The 19,008-nt window shown below is 46.1% G+C and overlaps 2 protein-coding genes across 12 annotated transcripts in view; both read left to right on the plus strand.

Annotated features, from left to right (window-relative positions):
* Positions 1-19,008, plus strand: part of RNF135 (ring finger protein 135) — a 223,936-nt gene that overhangs the window by 140,638 nt on the left and 64,290 nt on the right. The gene's annotated exons all lie outside the window — the stretch shown is intronic.
* The window catches only part of RHBDL3 (rhomboid like 3), a 132,375-nt gene that overhangs the window by 49,077 nt on the left and 64,290 nt on the right, over positions 1-19,008 (plus strand). For 10 of the 11 annotated variants that reach the window (XM_083727648.1, XM_083727651.1, XM_083727642.1 and 7 more), the window contains one exon: positions 13,110-13,268. In XM_083727648.1, the coding sequence (XP_083583774.1) occupies positions 13,110-13,268 (159 nt within the window). Of the gene's footprint in view, positions 1-13,047; positions 13,269-19,008 lie in introns of all 11 variants that reach the window. The other variant, XM_083727643.1, reaches the window with a different exon arrangement.

The raw sequence follows: 19,008 nt of genomic DNA on the forward strand, positions 1-19,008 counted from the left end.
GTGCTGCGAGACACAGAGGTCAAAGGTTAGAGAGTCAAGCGCTGAGCATATACCCTGTTGCGTACTGAGTCTCAGTGAAAGCGAAGCCTCTGTTTCTAACTCAGGAGCTGAAATCCGTTCCACGTCTTATCCTATTCCTATTTCCATTAGTTTTAATGGACTCACATAAATAATCGATGAGGAAGGAGCGGAGCTAAGGAGGGCTAGGCCTGCAAATATGTCCTTTAGTCTTAAAACAAACAGCCAAACCGAAGATGTCTCCTTGCTGCCCTTCAGCTCTATTAACCACCCACTCTTTGAAGAGGAAATTTATTGCCAGTGATCCCTGGGTAGAATTTGCTTTAATTTTAATGCACAAATGCATGCGTGCATATGCGCACACACAGTGTGGCATCTGTTCTAATCCAAATAGGCATCACAGCAGCCTACTTCTCCACACTTAGGTCCTTATACGTCCTCAGTGGCATCTCTTCCAGTTGTGGAACAGGCTCTCTGGAGAGACCCACCTGGTGGCCAGCCTTAATATCATTTGGGCACCTGGCCTATACCTATTTATTTTCCTAGGCCTTTATAAATCACGTGCTAGTTCTGTTCTTGTTTAGCTCAGTGGATTTTACTGGCTGCCCCTGTATTAAATTGGTTTTAGCACTGCATGTTTTTGTTCTCTGCTTTTAAATCATACTTTTTGGCGTCTTGTCCTGTTCTATTCCTTGCCTTTTTCCCCTTTTAGTATAATTGTGATTTAAACCTTTTGCTCTGTGTCTTATTGCCTCTTCCTATCTTACAGAGGTTCTTGGGCCCTGTGCAGGGAGTGGTCTGGGAAGGAAGTGGTTGCTAGATTCCTCCTGGGAGGGGAAACATCATAATCTGAGCAGGGTCAGCCTCTCACATTTGATCCTTTTGGAGGGAAGGTCATTAAACCTGTAGTCCTGGATAATGTAATTTTTTTTTTTGCCATTCCTTCCAGTGTAGCTTCTGACCTGGGAATGGAATTGCTTTAGTTCCATTGGTGTTTGATCTGTGTCAGCTGGAGGAACATGATGACCCTAGATATCTCAGCAGCATTTTTTTAAAAAAGAAAAAAGGATGGACCTTATAGTTTGGGTGGATTGCCTAAGACAACAGAGGGAGAAGTCTGCGGCCCTCCAGATGTTCTTGGGCTCCAGCTTCCATCATCCCTGATCGCTGGCTGTGCCACCTGGAACTGATGGGAGTTGAGAGTCCAATAGGTTTGAAGAGCCACCATTCCTCTCTTCCTGGCCCAAGATCTAGGAAAACCAGAAGACATAATAGTTCAGTCAGTAGAGCATGAGACTCTTAAATCTCAGGTTTGTGGGTTCAAGCCTCATGTTGGGCAAAAGATTCCTGCATTGCAGGGGGTTGCACAACATGACCCTTGTGGTCCCTCCCAATCATGATTCCATGATTCTAAGTCATCCACCAAAAACTACTGTATTTTTTGCTCTATAGGACACAATTTTCCCCCTCCAAAATTTAAGGGGAAATGTTTGTGCATCCTATGGAGCGAATGCAGGCTCCTTGGCTTCAGCGAAAGCAACGCAAAGCCTCCAAAGCACAGAGGTAGCGCTCCCTCCGCACTCTGGAGGCTACGCGTTGCTTTCGCAGAAGCCTGGAGAGCGAGAGGGGTCGGTGCGCACCAACCCCTCTCGCTCTCCAGGCTTCAGGGATAGCCTCCTGAAGGGATAGCCAGTGGAACCTCGCGCTGCGCTCCAAAGGCTTCGGGGTTAGCTGCGCAAGGCACCCCACTGCCCTCCAGAGGCTTCTCGGTGTGCTGGTCCCGGGGGGAAGGTTACTGTTGGTGAAGTCAAAGTCTGGTCCTGGGTCACTAGCCTGGAAACAGTTCACAAGGAGCGGGGCGAGGTCCGAAGCAGGAAGCCGGGCGGGGACAGGAACACTGGAGGGTCAGGTCTGGGTCTGGGCAGGAGCAGGAGCGGGTACTCAACGACGACGTTGCTCCCACAACCTGGGACCGGGCTGACTGGCCTTTATCTTCTCTGAGGCCAGGGGCGGTCCCGGCCCCCAGGAGACCCGCCTCTCCTGGCCTTAAGGCGAGCACTCCTCCTGGGAGCAACCAGTTCCCTTCGCCTCTCTGCCCTGAGCCTCTGCAGTTCAGGAGAGGCTGAAGGGTTACTGGGCCCAGGGGGAGACTCACCTGTAGGCACTGAGTCCTCAACCACCTCTGGAGCCAGAGTGGATTCACCTGGTGCCTGCTCCTGAGAATCTGGCACAGGTGCAGGCGCTTCCGAATCAAGGCCCTGCCCCAGTTCAGCCGGCCCTGGAGGCAGGGACTCCTGTGCAGGCTGGGATTCCTCCGGTTCAGCCTCTGAATCGGATTCCCAGGCCATCACACTCGGGCTGTCCCAGAAGGATGAAGGCTCCCCGTGCCCTGCGGAGGCTTCGCGCAAAGGTAGACCAGATATCCCAGCGGCTATCCCAGAAGCCAGAACAGCAAGAGGCTATCCCAGAAGCCCGGTCCCTCTTGCTGTTCTGGCTTTTGGGATTCAGAATTTTTTTTTTCTTGCTTCCTCCCCCCCAAACTAGGTGCGTCCTATCGTCTGGTGCATCCTATAGAGAGAAAAATATGGTAATTAGGGGAGGAACCCTAATCTCAGTAGTTGAGCCCACCGGAAGGACTGTACACCAGTGGTAGAGTATCAGGTTTGCATGCTGAAAGTTCCAGGTCCATTCCTCAACAGCTTCTGGTACAGCTAGCAAATGTTCCTTCCTGAAATCCTGGAGAGCTCCTTCCAGCAGAAAATATTGAGCTAGATGGCCCAATGGTCTGACTCAGGGGTCAGCAGCCCTTTTTAGCCGTGGGCCGGTCCACTGTTCCTCAGACCATGTGGTGGGCCAGACTATATTTTGAAAAAAAATATGAACAAATTCCTATGCCCCACAAATAACCCAGAGATTCATTTTAAATAAAAGGACACATTCTACTCATGTAAAAACACATAGATTCCCGGACCGTCCATGGGCCGGATTGAGAAGGCGATTGGGCTGGATCTGGCCCATGGGCCTTAGGTTGCCTACCCCTGGTCTGATTCAATATAAGGCAGCTTCCTATGTTCCTTTGTGCAATCAGAATGCCTTGGCTTCAATTCTTTGGATCGCTGGCTAGCAAGCGATGTGAAAAAAACCTCTGCCATAGACTCTGGTGAGCCACCACCACCACCGATCAGAGTAGACCACACTGGGTGAACAAATAGTCTGGCCTGCATAGAGGCAGCTTTTTGGGATCAGAGGGTACCAGCTGCCACAGCAGTTTTATCTTTCCAACCTTTGCCTCTACCTTGCACAGATGGGACTATAATCCTTCCCAAACAAGGCATATTCAAGGAAAGGGCAAAGTGAAAACAGAATCTCCCACCTGCTTCACAGCTACCTGATCAATACCGTATATCCTTTTGCTCGTTCTTCTCGGTACTCAAGAGGCACTGCGGAGAGAGATTTCTCATAGACCAGGCCAGAAGTCCTTTGAGAGCTCTGCGCTCCTCTTTCTGCAGCTCCGGAGCTGTCCAGCAAATTCCGCGCTTGTGATTTACTAGGGGCATTACCTCAGCACTTGAATGTTATCTGACTTCTTGCGGGCAGGGCGATGCTTCCAGCCCTTGGGTTCATCTTGGGTCAAAGCAATCTAAAGCATGTGAAACGTACAAACTGGATGGTACTTAATCACTATGGGCTGACTGCAGAGAGAGAGCTTTACTGAATGCTACTGTGTGCAAGAGAGAGAGAGAGAGAGAGAGAGAAAGAGAGGGAGAATGAGCGGCTAGAAATCAGTGTTAGAAACTCAGATATATAAGCTAGATGCCAAATGGCTCCTTAAAAAGCTACAATCACCAAAGCAGAAGGTCATTTTTGGGTAAGATGGCTCTAATGTCTTGTTTTTCAAATGATGAACTGACTGTGATTGATTCTCAGTTAAAACACCTGGCTAGTTCAGATGACAACCTTGATCCAGGTTGAGAGCTTGAGAACTTAAAGGGGGGAAAGTCACTTGATCCAGGGACAAGCCCACATATATATTGACCTATTCCAACTTCTTTCTCTTCATGATGACACAGACCATTCATAACCGAAGAATATTCTTCACAACTGTGAACAGGGCAACGTTATAGAGCATAGTCAACGAGACAATCCTAGAATCACAGAACTGTAGATTGGTAAGGGACCACAAGGATAATCTAGTACCACCCCATGCAATGCAGGGATCCTTTTGCCCAGTGTGGGGCTCAAACTCCCTACCCTGAAATTAAGAGTCTCATGCTCTTATCAACTGAGCTATCAAGATGCTATCGTAGATGTTATTGCTATCATTGTTTATGGTTAATACTGATGCTTTCTACACCTCTTTGATTTTTTTAAATAAAACTGTAGAAGTCTTTTAAATGAATGAAATTTTATACCATTTCCTCTTCCAAGGAAGGTTTGTGGTAGCTGAATCATGGAAAGGATCTGCTCCTCTTCCTTCTTTTCAGCTGGGCGGAGATCTCTTCGTTGTTGTTTTTATTGCTCAGATTGGTCCAGGAATTGTTTGTCCTCCCCATTCAAATGAGATCCTGCTTAAAACAGGAAAGGAGAAATGGGTTGAACTGTGTTGTGTGGTAGCAATTTCCCCAGATATCAGGCCATTGTTTAGCAGCAGTGCATCTTTGACCCACCCTGTTTGTGAACTCATCCGTGGCAAATGTGCCTTTAATTAAAGCAGCAAAATAATCTGAGGTTCAGGATTTGTTAACCAACAAAACACCACCACAACTTTCCTCTCCTTTTAAAGCCAATTTCCTAGGTCATGTTTTCCTCAACTACGTCACTGGGATGTCCTTTTATTCCCATAGAATAATTTTAAAACCTTGTAGGGCGCTTGGGAAGTTGGAGAATCTATTCTCAAATTGGGCTGTGATTATGCCCGTTAGCATATTTACATTTCTGCTTAAGAGCCTGGTGGGGGGATCAAGGGAATTAAGGGCACTTGTCATTGAAATGCAGAGGAAATCTTGCATGAAATTACCGTTAGTGCCCTATTGTTGGAGAGGGTTTCCAGCCGTCCACACCACACCCTCGAGCAGTTTGGTTGCATTTTGCGCAGTGAAGGGTGAAGTTAGAGGCAGGAGTAGTGTGACTGAAGTTAAAATAGGGAACCATTAGTTTGGCTTGGTGATAGCATTCGTCTGAGGCTAAGAACTCAAGGGATCCAGATCTGGAGTTAGTCCTGATGTGACCTCTTAATGAAACTGGAGGTGTTGCCTGTCTTCCCATTCATGACTCAATAATGGATAAATACTCAAAGCTTCTCTTCAAGGTCAGTTTTGTTCTCTTCCTTTCTTCCCCTCTTCCCTCCTGCCCCCACCCCATCCGCCCTGCCTCTTAGTAAGGGTGGTTGGGGTGGGGGAGAATACGTGAAATGCGTTGAGTTGTACAGTTGCTAAAAGAGAAGAATAGATACTTTCCGAAGAACCAGTGCACTTTTCTGAAATGTATACCTGGCAACCATTTTCAAAAGGGGCTTTGTAGCAGTTTCTTTTTCTTGACGTGGAGATATGTATGCCTTGCTTATCATATAGTACATATGTTAGCAGTGAGAAAGAATATGGGGAACAGCCTACGAAGATAAGAAATGAAACCGAGGACATGATCTAGGTCAGGCATGGCCAGACTTGGCCCTCCAGATGTCTTGGGACTACAACTCCCACTATCCCTAGCTAACAGGACCAGTGGTCAGGGATGATGGGGATTGTAGTCCCAAAACATTTGGAGGGCCAAGTTTGGCCATGCCTGATCTAGGTAGTCTGCCTATTTAAAGAAACCGCCTAAAAACTCAAAGGAGAATTCGTACTTTCAGCACTTGGGTAGTGTTTACAAGGCAAAATACTTCTCCTTTGTCATATGTATGTATATTATCCCGCAATGTAGCACGGGATAAGTGGAGCTGCCTTATGCTGCTTCTGTATGGAAAGTCTCACCTGGGTTTTGAGGAGTGGGTTTCCTATCCCCTTACCTGTTACAACCCACTGCATTGGCTTCTGGGTGTAACTGGACTCAAAATGGCACCATCCCTGACAATTAGGCAAACAAGAATGCTTATATAGTTTCTGTTCTATAGTTCTGTTCTATATTTCTGTTCTGTTCTATAGCGAGGGCAGGTGGGCTTCTGACCCCTTTACCTTTTGGGATGGCCCCTGTTTTAGGAATGTTGTGGGCTGTGATTTGACTTACTTTAGGATAGATCAAGGTGTGGAGCTCGCAGATTGTATTAAGGGACCTCCTGCCACAATGAATTAGCCACTGCCTGGTATGTTATTTTTGAGGCCAGGTGAATCTGTACTGTGATGTTGTAGCTTAGATTATGTAGATGGTGCAGCTGACATCGTCCCTTTTTAATACATTCCCTCAGTTGGGTTGCATGTGGATGTGCTGGGTGAGCCCACCTAAGCCCCCAAAGCTCTGCATGCTTGTCCATACTTTTCATGGAACAGTTGCCTTAATGCATGTGCAGCTGTAGCACCACAGATCCTGCCGAGAAACCCAGCCTGAGCTGAAGGGGGTGGAAGCTGATTTTGTAAATTTTGGTAACCTGTAATTAACAATTTGCGTGCGGTTTTCGTGAGCCTGGTAAAAAGCAGCTTAGTCGGTGGATGTATTGTACTTGTTTAACAGTGCTGGCATTTTGAAATGGTTACTCTCAAAGCAAACTCAAGTCACACCTTAGAGGAATTCCCCATTGTGCTCTTCCGTCAGTGCTAGCATTTCAGTTTGCCAGGTGGAACTTTGCCCCTTCTTCTCCCCATCATGTGCTGCTCTGAGTTTCTCCTGCACCACCACCACCACCAATGAGGTGCATATGGGGAGGAGAGAGGAAAAAGTCCTACTGTCCGAGTGGAAGTCCTTTCCCAGGGCTTCCACAGCTGGGACTCAGTAGGACATTTGAGTTACTAGCCTCTTTGATTGTTGCCTCTACCTTGAGCCCCACAAATCTGGCATCTCCAGTTTTATTGCCGACCCTTGAATGGTACATAATTTGATTTCCCTGCAACAGAGAGTTGAATGTGTCGCCTCTGATATGCGGAGCGTTGTGCCTGAGGCGAAGGGAGGACTATTGAAGGTCTATCTATGGTGGTACATGTGTGTATTTGACATTGCAGCTATGGAGTGATGAATAGGTAAAAGGTAAAGGTAAAGGACCCCTGGACGATTAAGTCCAGTCAAAGGCAACTATGGGGTTGCAGCGCTCATCTCGCTTTCAGGCTGAGGGAGCCGGCGTTTGTCCACAGACAGCTTTCCAGGTCATGTGGCCAGCATGACTAAACTGCTTCTGGCGCAATGGAATACCGTGATGGAAACCAGAGTGTATGGAAACGCTGTTTACCTTATCGCCTCAATTATACCTATTTATCTACTTGCACTGGCATGCTTTTGAACTGCTAGTTTGGCAGGAGCTGGGACAGATCAACGGGAGCTCACTCCGATGCGGGGATTCAAACCGCCAACCTGATCAGCAAGCCCAAGAGGCTCGGTGGTTTAGACCACAGCGCCACCCGCGTCCCTTGGAGTGAAGAATATCCTGTATGTGAACCAGCTCCAAGCCATGAGTACAAATACACAGTGGGGGGAGGAAATATAGGGCAATCTTGATGCCACTGCATTAGTTGATCTTCTGCTATTCAACAGGCCTGCCTGGAATCCTGACTATAACATGGGCAGTTGCCACAATTCATATTCTGTACGGAATGTTAGCTCGTATACCTGCCAAAAGCAAGATAGAAATAGGAAGGGGGGGGAGAGAGACTGTCAAGTAAACAATATGTCATCGGAGAACATCTAGTAGCCTTTATCAAGTAGATTGCTTTAGCTGAAGTGATAATTCAGTCTTGTAATAATTCTTTCCTATTTCTTGACATATTTGGTTCCAAATGCACTGCTATATTTGTGGGTGTTCGCTGCTTTTTCTTTTTCTTTTTCGCACAACTGGCTACGCTCTGAGAATCATTTTTAACTGTGCCCTTTAAATATAAAGTGCAAGGTTTTATACTCTCTAAAAGGGCACAGTGCAGACTTCACCTTCTCTTCGGCTTTGAGGAGCCCATTATTAATGGTTATGCAGGGGAAAGAGATGAGAGAAGCTAGAATACCTGGGTGCTATCCAGGTTCAGAGTAAATAGGCATAAAATGATGTAATTTGGGGCAAAAAATATATATCTTGATGAGTCTAAACTGACAGTGATTAATCAGCAAAGATATCATGGGGTCATGGTGGTCAAGTCAAGGGAATCGTCAACTCAGTGCGCAGCAGCAGTGAAAACAGCAATTTTTGTCTGTCTAGGATTATTAGCAAAGGGATTAAAATTAAAATACAGTATCCCAGTGCCTTCCATTGTCTTATTAGACTTGCTGTGCTGCTGAACTATTGAGCATCTTCCAGGCTGTTGCTTATATAGTGTTTTTGTTTTGTTTTTAATTGATTGATTTTTATCTATTCTACACATTTTTAATTTTGTATGTAAGCTGTCTTGGGAGGGCTTAGGGCCTGAAAAGTGGCATACAAATGCTGAGAAAGAAGTAAACAAGTGAATTAATTCCTCTTAAATCTGCAATGGAGTCACATTTGAAATATTGCCTGTGCTCCTGTCCGTTCCATCTCGTGAAGGGCATCACAGAGCTCATGAAAGCACAGAAAAGGGCAATCAAAATGATGGAAAAGGCTGGAGCACCAGCCCTGAGAGGAAAGGCTAAAATGTTTGTTTGTTTTTAAAATTGAAATCTGATTTTGAAAAGAGAACATAACGGGGCATTTATAAAATTAGGCACCAAGTAGAGAGGGTTCCCCCGCTTTGCCTTTCTCATCATTACAGAACTTGAAGCTACACACACAGCATAATGGACTTATAGAACATTCTGCCTCAAGATGTGACTAGGGCTGGGTGATATCTGGTTTTCAACATTGCAGTACATCACCAGCTAAATATCGCAACATAGTGATATATCACAATGTGTGAAATAAGGCTGGAATTATGTAGAGGCATTGGCTGGCTTCACAGTTTTTCCTGCATCATGATTTTTGCATAACACACACACACACACACTTATGATTCGCAATATATTGCCAGGTCAAAAAATATGAAACTGATATCACGATATGGACTTCAATCTGGTTTTGGACAATATATTGCCTAGCCCTAACACACATAATGATTCATGGATACAGTGGTACCTCAGGTTACACACGCTTCAGATTACATACACTTCAGGTTACAGACTCCGCTAACCCAGAAATAGTACCTCAGGTTAAGAACTTTGCTTCAGGATGAGAACAGAAATTGTGCTCCGGCGGCACGGCAGCAGCAGGAGGCCCCATTAGCTAAAGTGGTGCTTCAGGTTAAGAACAGTTTCAGGTTAAGAACGGACCTCCGGAATGAATTAAGTACTTAACTCGAGGTACCCCTGTATATTACCAGGTCAATAATTATGAAATTAATATCACAATATGAACTTCAAACTGGTTATGTTTAATGGTGACGTTTAATGGCTTTGAAGCAGGCTGAGACAATTTGATGAAGGAGAGACTGCTGTTAGCTGTGACAGCAGCATGCCTCTGAGTACTAGTTCATTGGATGGGGAAGTGGAGAATACCAAAGGAAGCCTGCAGCCTTTGTGTGGTTTTCATGGAAACGCCTGTCTGGCCCATGGCTGGGAAGAAGAAGAAGATGGTCTCTGTGGCTGCTTAGTTCTGATTCTGTGGCTCTTCTCCACCAGCTTGTTATTTGGGGTCCCTTTTTCAGGCAGAGGAGACCCCCTCTGATTCTGATCTGGAGGTGCTGCAGAAGTACACGTTTTCTCTGCCAAGCGATCAGTCTTATGCCAACTTTGGTTATTGCTGTGCTGCAGACTTCTTTTCAGGTTCTCCGCTTGAGGGGAAAACCTGTGCCAGCTTTAAGCTCCTGGCAAGCTGCTACTTTTGCCATCCACGCTGCTCATCAAACCAGCTTTTTCTTCTGCTTCGTCCAATCAATCGCAGCCAAAGGTGCAGCTTTTGTTTGCTGTCAGAAAACCGCGATATAGTTTTTTTTAAAAAGAGTTGCTTTTAAAGAAGAGAGATTCTTGTTGGTCTTACCAAGCTGCCTTTTTCCATGTACAACATGTTTCCATGGAAAAATGCCCTCCTGGGCTGAAAATTCGCTCATAAATCCCTACCTCTTTTCTTCTGCCTTTCAATCCAACCGACAAGCTTGATATCATCATTATTGGCAAGCGGAGGCCAGCAGGCCAAGTTTGGAAGATCAAAGGCAAATCTCCCCACAGCTGAGATCCAGCCAAGACTAGACTGCATTGGATTTACTGTAAATTGCACTTCGTTACTATTGGGATTCGGGTTTACAAAAGAAAATGTCTTGGGTCCGATGCCAGTTCTGGCTCTCACTTTTAATTGCGAGCACAAAATGATAGTTTGAATCCCGGCAAATTTTATATCTCTGTTCATTGCACCTCCTCTTGCAGGAATAAAACCATTAGCAAGGACTTTATTTATAGTGCCCAGCACCCAGTAAATGTTAGAATTCTCCCCCTTTTAAAACACACCTTCTTTAAATATTTATCAGTTACAAAAGAAGCAGTGCATTTCATTAACAAACTACATTACATCCCCATTCCCCTCTCAGAGTTACAATTCTCAGAGTGGTTTAGTGGTCAGTCCCTTTTCCCCCAGGGAACTCTGGGAATGGTAGCTCTGTGAGGGGAAAACAGCACCTTTAACAAACCACAGTTCCCAGCAACCTTTGCGAGAAGCCATGGCTGTTGGATATGTTTCGTATGGTAACTGCTTTAGATGTATATTGCAGCTGGGGCCTTAGTCTCTGCATCTGTAGCTGAAATAATTTGGCAGCAATTGATGGGAGAGATCCCTGCTTGAGTGCGACTGTGAGTTTAGATGGAGAATAGCTGGCATCCCCAACTGCACTTTTCCTGTGAGAGAGCTTCCATATGTACATGCAGGAAAGCCGAACGTGATCCAGAAGGAAGGAGTTAAATGCTACCTGGAAGTAGCCTCGGAGTCTAGGAGGCCGTGTCAAAACCGGTCATGGTTTGCGTGCCAAAAACCAGAAGGAAAAACATACAAACGTCAACTGCAGCAAGACCTAGACAACGTTGCAGGATGGGATTGAGAGAATGATAGCAATTGGAGCAGAAAATAGTTTTTTTAAGGTCACAGGCAGCAGCTCTGTTGCTGAGCCATTGCAAACCTGCTCCTTAACAGCCTGATTTAGATATACATAAAAGATCTCTCTCTTGTGCTCCCTGTTCCTCTCTCTTGCTCTCTCTCCCTTTCTTTTAACGACTGACATCTGTCTCAAAGTTCCTTGCTGTCTGGAAAAGCTACTGAAGAACAGGAACCCTCGAGTGACGCCAAGCAGTACAATACATTCTGATATATTTGATGGAGATCAAACTTGCTCTGCAGATACATCAACTACAGTCAGCAGAATGGGGCGCTTTTTCCGCCACGACATCTTTCTCTTCTGCTGGAGGCAAAGGCATTCCTGGAAGGAGAGAGGAGAGCTAATGGAGCTCATGGTGGTGTTCCTGCCGACTCCTGTAGAATTAAAATGGCTTAAAGGGAGCTTGTGTGCTACAGTGCTTCTGGTTGGGCTAGGACAGGGGTCGGCAAATATTTTTTAGCCGTGGGCTGGTCCACTATCCCTCAGACCTTCTTGCGGGCTGGAGAAGCGGCATGGGCGGGAACTGGAAGAAGAGGCGGGGGGCAAGTAGTCCTCCACCCCAGCCCCAGTTGCTGCGCTTACCTTCCCAGGGGCTGCCACAACCGCTGCTGCTGCTTCTTGTGTGTAGGCAGAGCGAGCTCGTCCACTCCACTCTCTGGCCCACAGGAGCCCCAGGGCGGTGGTGGTGGAGGGAAGATGGACCAGTGCGAAAGGGCTGGCTCCGGAGAGGGGCTGCTTTAAAAGGCGCTCAGCCAAGCCCCCTTCCTCCTCTAGGCAGGGCAGGGAGAAGCCTGGAGGAGGGAGGGAGGAGGCGCCACCATGGTTTGTGAGAGGGAAGGGGGGAATGGAATGGCACAGGGGGGGAAATGACGCAGCCCAAACAAACAGTGGAGCATTCCATTGTTGTCCTGGGGCACCAAGGGCTACAGGGGGTCCCTTTTCAGTGACCCTGCAGCATTTATGTCACACCCTAAGGCTCTTTTGCCAGCCCTGGGAGTTTGGTGTGATGATTGCAGCCCACACCCAAACATTCTGCCATCATTTGACATCCTTCTCTAACTGAGGCTCAGTTTGGTTTTCAACATCTTGCCCAAGAAAAGCATTTAATGGTGTGTGTGTGTGTGTGAAGATTTTCCCCCAGGTGCATTAAAATTCATCTATTTTTAATTAAATGAGCGAGAGAGCCATAAGCTGTAAAGAAACACCATTTTATCCAAATTTGAATGCAAGATAGGGAAAAGGTAGGTAGGTTATCCAAGGTTGATAAAACACAAAAGGAAGTTCTGCTGGCTTACACAGCAAGAGACATTTCATTTCATTTCTTCATTTATTGAATTTATATACTGTCCTATACCCAGAGGTCTCAGGGCAGTTCACAAAAAAATCACAATATATAAAATCAAAATGAAAACAATAATCCAATAACACTCCCCCCACCACCAAAGAGCCACATTTTAAAGGTTATAGGATGTTTATTAGGTCAGCCAAAGGCCTGGTTAAAAAGGAACATATAATGAAGGTGCCAGGCGAACTTCCCTGGGGAGAGCATTCCACAGATTGGGAGCCACTGCAGAGAAGGCCCTGTTCTCATGTTGCCACCCTCCTGACCTCTTGAGGAGGAGGCACATGAAGGAGGGCCTCAGAAGATGATCTCAGGGTCTGGGTCGGTAGGAGAGGAATTTACATTTGCCTGAATTATTGGGATCTGTCAAGACATCTGAAACTAGATCCAGTTCTTGGTTCCTTCTGTGTCATTAATAGCTGTGGATTTCCCTATCATTGCAATATGACCATAATCGAAGCTATATGCCAGAGATGGGGAATGTGTTGAGCGCTAATATACTGAACCCCATTCTCTTTGGTTCTCTCTTTCAGTTTGACCCTGAAAACACTGGCTACATCAGCACTGAGAAATTTCGAAACCTCCTTCAAAGGCATGGCTCTGAGCTAGATCCACACAAACTAGAAGTTCTTTTGGCCTTGGCAGACAACAATTCTGATGGGAAGATCTGCTACCAAGATTTCGTCAACTTGGTAAGTGATTCTGTGCTGATTGTGGGCTTGGCTCCAGGAGCCCTATCCTGATTTTCTGCTCCCTTCTCACCACTGCACTGGGCATCTCTCACCTGGAAGGGTGGTGTCAAAGAGTTCGCCTGAAAGGCTTTCCATCTTCAAATGAATTCTAGTTATAATGGCCGTATGCTGCCTCCAGAATCAGAAGGAGCATGTCTCTGCTAGTATAGAAACAACAGCAGGCTATTGTGCTGAAGTCCTGCTTGTGGTCTTCCCAAAGGCTGTCTGGTTGGCCACTGTGAGAAAAGAGGAAGGACTTTGGTCTGGACTATTCTTATGTTTTTAAATGCTTCCCCCCACCGCCACCACTTCATATTAGCTCAGGGGCTGGGTTTGGGCCTTGTTAGTGAGGATATTGTTGATTGGGAAACTTGGAGATCCTTCTTGATAACTGACCTGATGGCTTCTGATTCAAAATGTCCTGCCAAGAGCTTCTGTGTTTTCAGAGCAAATGTCTTTCCCACAAAGGTCAGGTGAAATAAAACAAAAATTCTTGGTCTTTTTGCAACCCACTTCTTGTGCAAGATAACAGTTTTTCTTCAGGGGAGTCTTAGCAAAGCAAACCCTTGAGAAAATCCAATGCTCAAGGATGATTCTTGCATTCTGAGGCATACTTGTGTGCCTAATTGATAGAGATGAATTGCTGAGTAAATATACTTGCAAACTCATTCTTACATTATTTTATACTTGCTTGGTAATTATTATGTTTAGATCTCAGTCTTCTTTTAGAAACCCAGAGCACCTTATCTGGAACTCCCAATCATTTCCAAAAGTGTGCCCTTGTAAACATGTGTGCCTTCTGGCCTAGATCCATGATCTAAAACCTGAATTAGGACCTCCGTAAGATCCAAGGATCCCACCATTACTTGCATGGTGGTGGTTGCTGTTGTTGTACATAGTTTTAGAAGGAGAAAGACAGAGGTGGTAGAGGAGGAAGAGGAGGAAGATGGACATATGTGGTAAAGAAAAATAGATCTAGACCCCATGTTGTAAGTTGAAATGAAAGTGGAGTTCTGGCTGTGAAAGTGCTGAAGGCCTAAAGCAGCCCAGTTGCTTCAGAATAATCCACTGTGTATAGAGGTTTACCAAAAGGACAGACAGACTAACCTTGGATCGGAGGAGATTGGACTAGATGACCCTACGATTCTATGAACCTGCAGATTAACCTAAAATTTGTGCCTGCAAAACCATACCTCCAGTTTGACTTGGAAATCTGCCTAACTCCCAAAGCAATCCATTTGGCAATTGCATGTTATGACTTGCATAAGAAGATATGGTTGCTTTAATTTTTGAAACCTCTTTTTAAAAATTTTGATGCTGAAATCCAGCTTGACAGGGCTGAATTCCTCCTGTTGCAGAGGCTAGCAGTATTTCATTTGAATGTCTGTCTCTTTTACTCGATTTTGATTGCTTTATTTGCTTGCAAACAAGATCTCACTTGGAGTGCTATAGATAGGTTTATGCTCTGCTGCTGGAACGGTAAGAAACAGCTGTTTTGACAATATGGTATGGTTACCAGACATCCCCGTTTCCCAGGGACAGTCCCCGGACAAAATCCGTCCCCGGAATGTCCCCAGATTTCATTTAATGTCCCCAGATTTATATTTTAAGTGTTGTAGATTTATTAGTAGGGAATGAATGTTGCATGATGGGTTCAACGGCACAAGGCACATCATATGGGGACTTTCATTGAGGCAAAATGGCGGGCGCCACGGCAGCAAGCAGCTCCTGAAGCTAGCCAGAGCCAACTGGCTCCGGGCTGCTGAGACTGCCACTGCCACCGCCCCTGCCGAAGGGGAACCAGGGACACCCGCTGCATCAACTGGGGGAACCGCTGGCACACACACCTCACGACCCAAATCTAGCCAGGAGCGAGAGCACTCAATTGACTGCCCAGCGGCGCTCCGGGGCCAGGAAAACCCTGGAGCCAATGCAGGGAGAAGGAGGAGAGGAGAAGGAGAAGGAAGAGAGAGAAAGAGGAAGGAGGGGGGGAAAGGGGAGCCCTGACCTTGCTGCTCTGCAGCCGCTCCCGCTGAGAAGGAAAGGTAGGAGAGCACCAGGAGGGCAAGGACATGTGGCTGAGCCCAGGCCCAGCCTGAGCCTACTCCACGGCAGCTAGCACTCCAAGAGAGCAGGCCGGGGCCCAGAGGAAGGCCATGCAACGGAGGAGACCACAGAAGTGAAGACATTACTTCTCAATTTAAAAAAAAAAACAAAACTTTTTTTCTCTTAAAAAAAAAGTGTCCCTGGTTTCTTTGAAAAATATCTGGTAACCTTACAGTATGGTCCCCATCATTCCCAAAGTCACAGCACCCCAAGAAATACCCACCCTTTCTCTGTAGCAGTCTCTTATTTACACCCCCCCCCCTATATTCTCCTTTCTGCAGCAGGTATGTTACCAGCTAAATTCAGTTGTTGATTGGTATGAGTGGCATCCCTTCCATCTTGGTTTAGCTGCTGGCCTTAAAGCTAGTGATCTCAAGCATAAATTCTAGATGTTCATGGGCTACAACTCCTATCATCCTTGGCCACTAGCCATGCTGGCTGAGGCTGATGGAGCCCAACAACCTATGGAGGGCACACCAGCTGCTGCTGCTCTAAATCTTTTATCTGCCATAGTTTCCTTATGGTCACATATTCAGGCAACTGGCAAACATCCCTCTCTCACTGTTAGCTGCTGCCTGTACCTACTTTGAGGAAAAGCTAGTAACAGGAGAATGACATCAGTTGAGAATCAGTATAATGTAGTGGCTAGACGAGTAAGATTTCCAAGTATACATGTACAGGATAAGGATGTGACTCTGTGCAAGATTACAGCCCCAGTCTTTCTGAAGGGGAGGTCTCATCTTTGTGTCTTTGGGGCTTAGCTCTTTCTGAGCTCAGCCTGCTTTGGTCAAGCTAAACTCAGGCTCCAGCACCTGAATCTGTTCCTTACACATTTGTTTTTCTCCCCATGAGCAGAGCAGGAATGTTACTGTGCTTGTTGTATCAGTTTTCTTTACTTAGCCAGGCAAGAAGCTCAGCAGGGCTACATGATTAACCTCATTAAATTGCAAACTAAGCATAATCATGATGGGCACATAAACATGTGACTGTGTGTGTCTTGTGAATGGTTTTTATGCACATAGTGAAAAGCAGCAGCACTAGTAGAATTTGCCAGCTTCAGTTGTTGGGGAGATGAAATGATCACTAGCTAAAATATAATGGATTAACTTGCCAAGCCTGCCAAGCCTGAGGGTTGAGAGTCTACCGAGCATGGCTGCTACTGATCAGCTTCAGCTGGGTTTTTCTAAGACCATGACCTCCTCTTCTGTTCCCCTCATCCTCAACGGCTTTCTGGGTTCACATGTTGTGGGCTCACAACAAGAGAATGTCCACGGCACAGAGTTGATACCAGGTTATCCTAACTGAAAAAGCAAGACCTGCAAGAAAATATTACAGCATGCGATAGAGTGCTCTTGTTCAGCATACTTCATTTCATTCCTCCAGCAGCGACTCAAGGTTCTGTGTCCACTGAGCAATGTCAGGTAAGCCAGTTGGGTCATCAGCAAAGATAGGGGCCTGATGGAGGAAACTTTGCATGACGTGGAGACTCATAACGGTGGGACGTGCGGACAACCAGCGAAGCCAAGCTTTAGAAGATTCAGTACAGACTAAAGAAAGAAGTTCTTCAGAGAGCACTTGCTCCCTCAAAGCTGCAGCAAGTCCTCAGGAGAACATTGGAAAATAGTGGCATGATAAGTCTGCCGCAATCTGCCACAATCCCTTGCATCTGCCACTCTGTTTGACACTGTCAGGCGAACCCTACTTCCAGTTTAAGATACTGGTTTTGAAAAGAAGGCTTTTCACAAGCAACTTCTGACCCAGATGATCCCTCCTATAAATGAGAAAGTTTCATTACATGTTTATTGAACCAATGTGGCAAGAAACCATTGATTTCCTATCACACCTAACCCTCTGTACCCATTCATTTACGGTTTTGCCGTTCTAGTCAATTGACCTACAGACACTGAAGCTTCAAATTAAATAGGAAATGGGGCCACTGTTCATTGGAAGCACCACTGAATGTTGGACGTCTTTCGAAGGATGTTTCCATCTATCTGAAGCCTGCCATTGTCTTCTCTCATCACCACATAAAGCTTTGAAGTGGACGAGTTCAGATCTGGAGGTGCCAACGTAGCAGTCTGATTCTGGACAATAACATTTCCAGAAGTATATTCTTCTGGATTCAGTGGGACTTAACTCCCAGCATGAACTGTGCCTGAGGTTGCAGCCTAAATTCACCTGATGTTGGAGCTGGTCTGTGGGCAATGTTCTGAGATTAGCAGTCACCTGGTTTATGCGTGTGCATGCTAATTACTTGACAATTGTGACATCAAGTGGTGACTTTTCACATGGGAATAAGCTCATCTCAAGCGAAGCACTGCAGAGAGAACTTCCACGTGATTGACGTGCGTAAAATTATGAGTGGTGTGGAGAAAATAGCTAGGGGCAAGTTTTCCAGCATCTTCTGGGATGCATTCCTGAAAATAAGGAATGCCTTCTGGAATACTTCTGAAAACAGAAGTTCATGGTAATAACATTTATGCTTCTCCACACCCCCAACCTCACAAAAATAATTCTAGAACTCAGGGACATCCAGTGAAGATTCCAGACTGACAAAGGGAGGGATTTCTTTACACAGTGCATAGCTAATCTATGGGATTTTCTCCCCCAAGAGGCAGTGATGGCATTCAATTTGGATGATGCTGTTGCACTCCGTTCCTTCTTGCAGATTTCCCTCAGGCGTCTGGTTGGCCACTGTGAGAACCGAATTCTGGACTAGAAAGGCCATTGGCCAGATTCAGCAGGGATCTTCATTAAACACAGTTCCACGGAGTCATTTCACACATTCAGTTGTGAGCTATCAAGCAATGAGAAATCAAACAATTGTGTGCGTGTCAACCCGGGCCTTAGACGAAAAGCATTCCATTGAAACAAGAGCAGTGCCATTAATGCTTTCAGAGCTCACAGTTCTCTAGAGAAAGGGGCGGAAAGGGTGCCCCGTGGATGACCTCTAAGGTACAAGGCTATGTGGCTGAAAGACCCAGGAATTCCTTCTTCTTGTAGAAAGGGATTGAACGGTGCATCAACCAGACTTCTGAGGTCCCTCCTCTTCCCAGAGCAACTTCCTCCACCACCTGATGAGCACTCCAAAAAATTGGAGGACCCTGGGAGTGGCCTCTAAAGGAGCACATGGAACTGTCACTAAGGCAAAGCAAGTAAGACAACCATATTGCACTCATGTTGCCTTTGGGGCAGAGGTCCAGCGCTGCACTCAGCAGAAGGAGCAGAAGGAGCCCTGAAGGCAACAGCTATACATAATATTCTTTACCGTCTACAGAGTGGTCCACCCCCCTGAACTTTATGTCTGGGTCTCAAATTTCCTAATTGCACCGCCATGTTGCACAGGTAAAAGTGTTTTAGCTCAGTTATTTGGATAGAGGGATTGGTTGTGAACTGTGGTGACAATCTCTAGGTCCTGATTGTGTTGTCTTGACTAGAGATCCAGTTCTCCTAGTGGAGACTTCCAGTTGTAGCTTAAAACTTAGCCTTCCATAGTGGCTGCATATGCACCACAGTGTTACAAGTGCACATGGGTCTTCCAGGTCCAGTTTCCTTCCGTGTTTGCTTTCACGCATATTTGCCCACACATGAGCAC

The sequence above is a fragment of the Podarcis gaigeae genome (assembly GCF_964106915.1).
Source record: "Podarcis gaigeae genome assembly, chromosome: 2".
In the NCBI taxonomy this organism is placed as follows: domain Eukaryota; kingdom Metazoa; phylum Chordata; class Lepidosauria; order Squamata; family Lacertidae; genus Podarcis; species Podarcis gaigeae.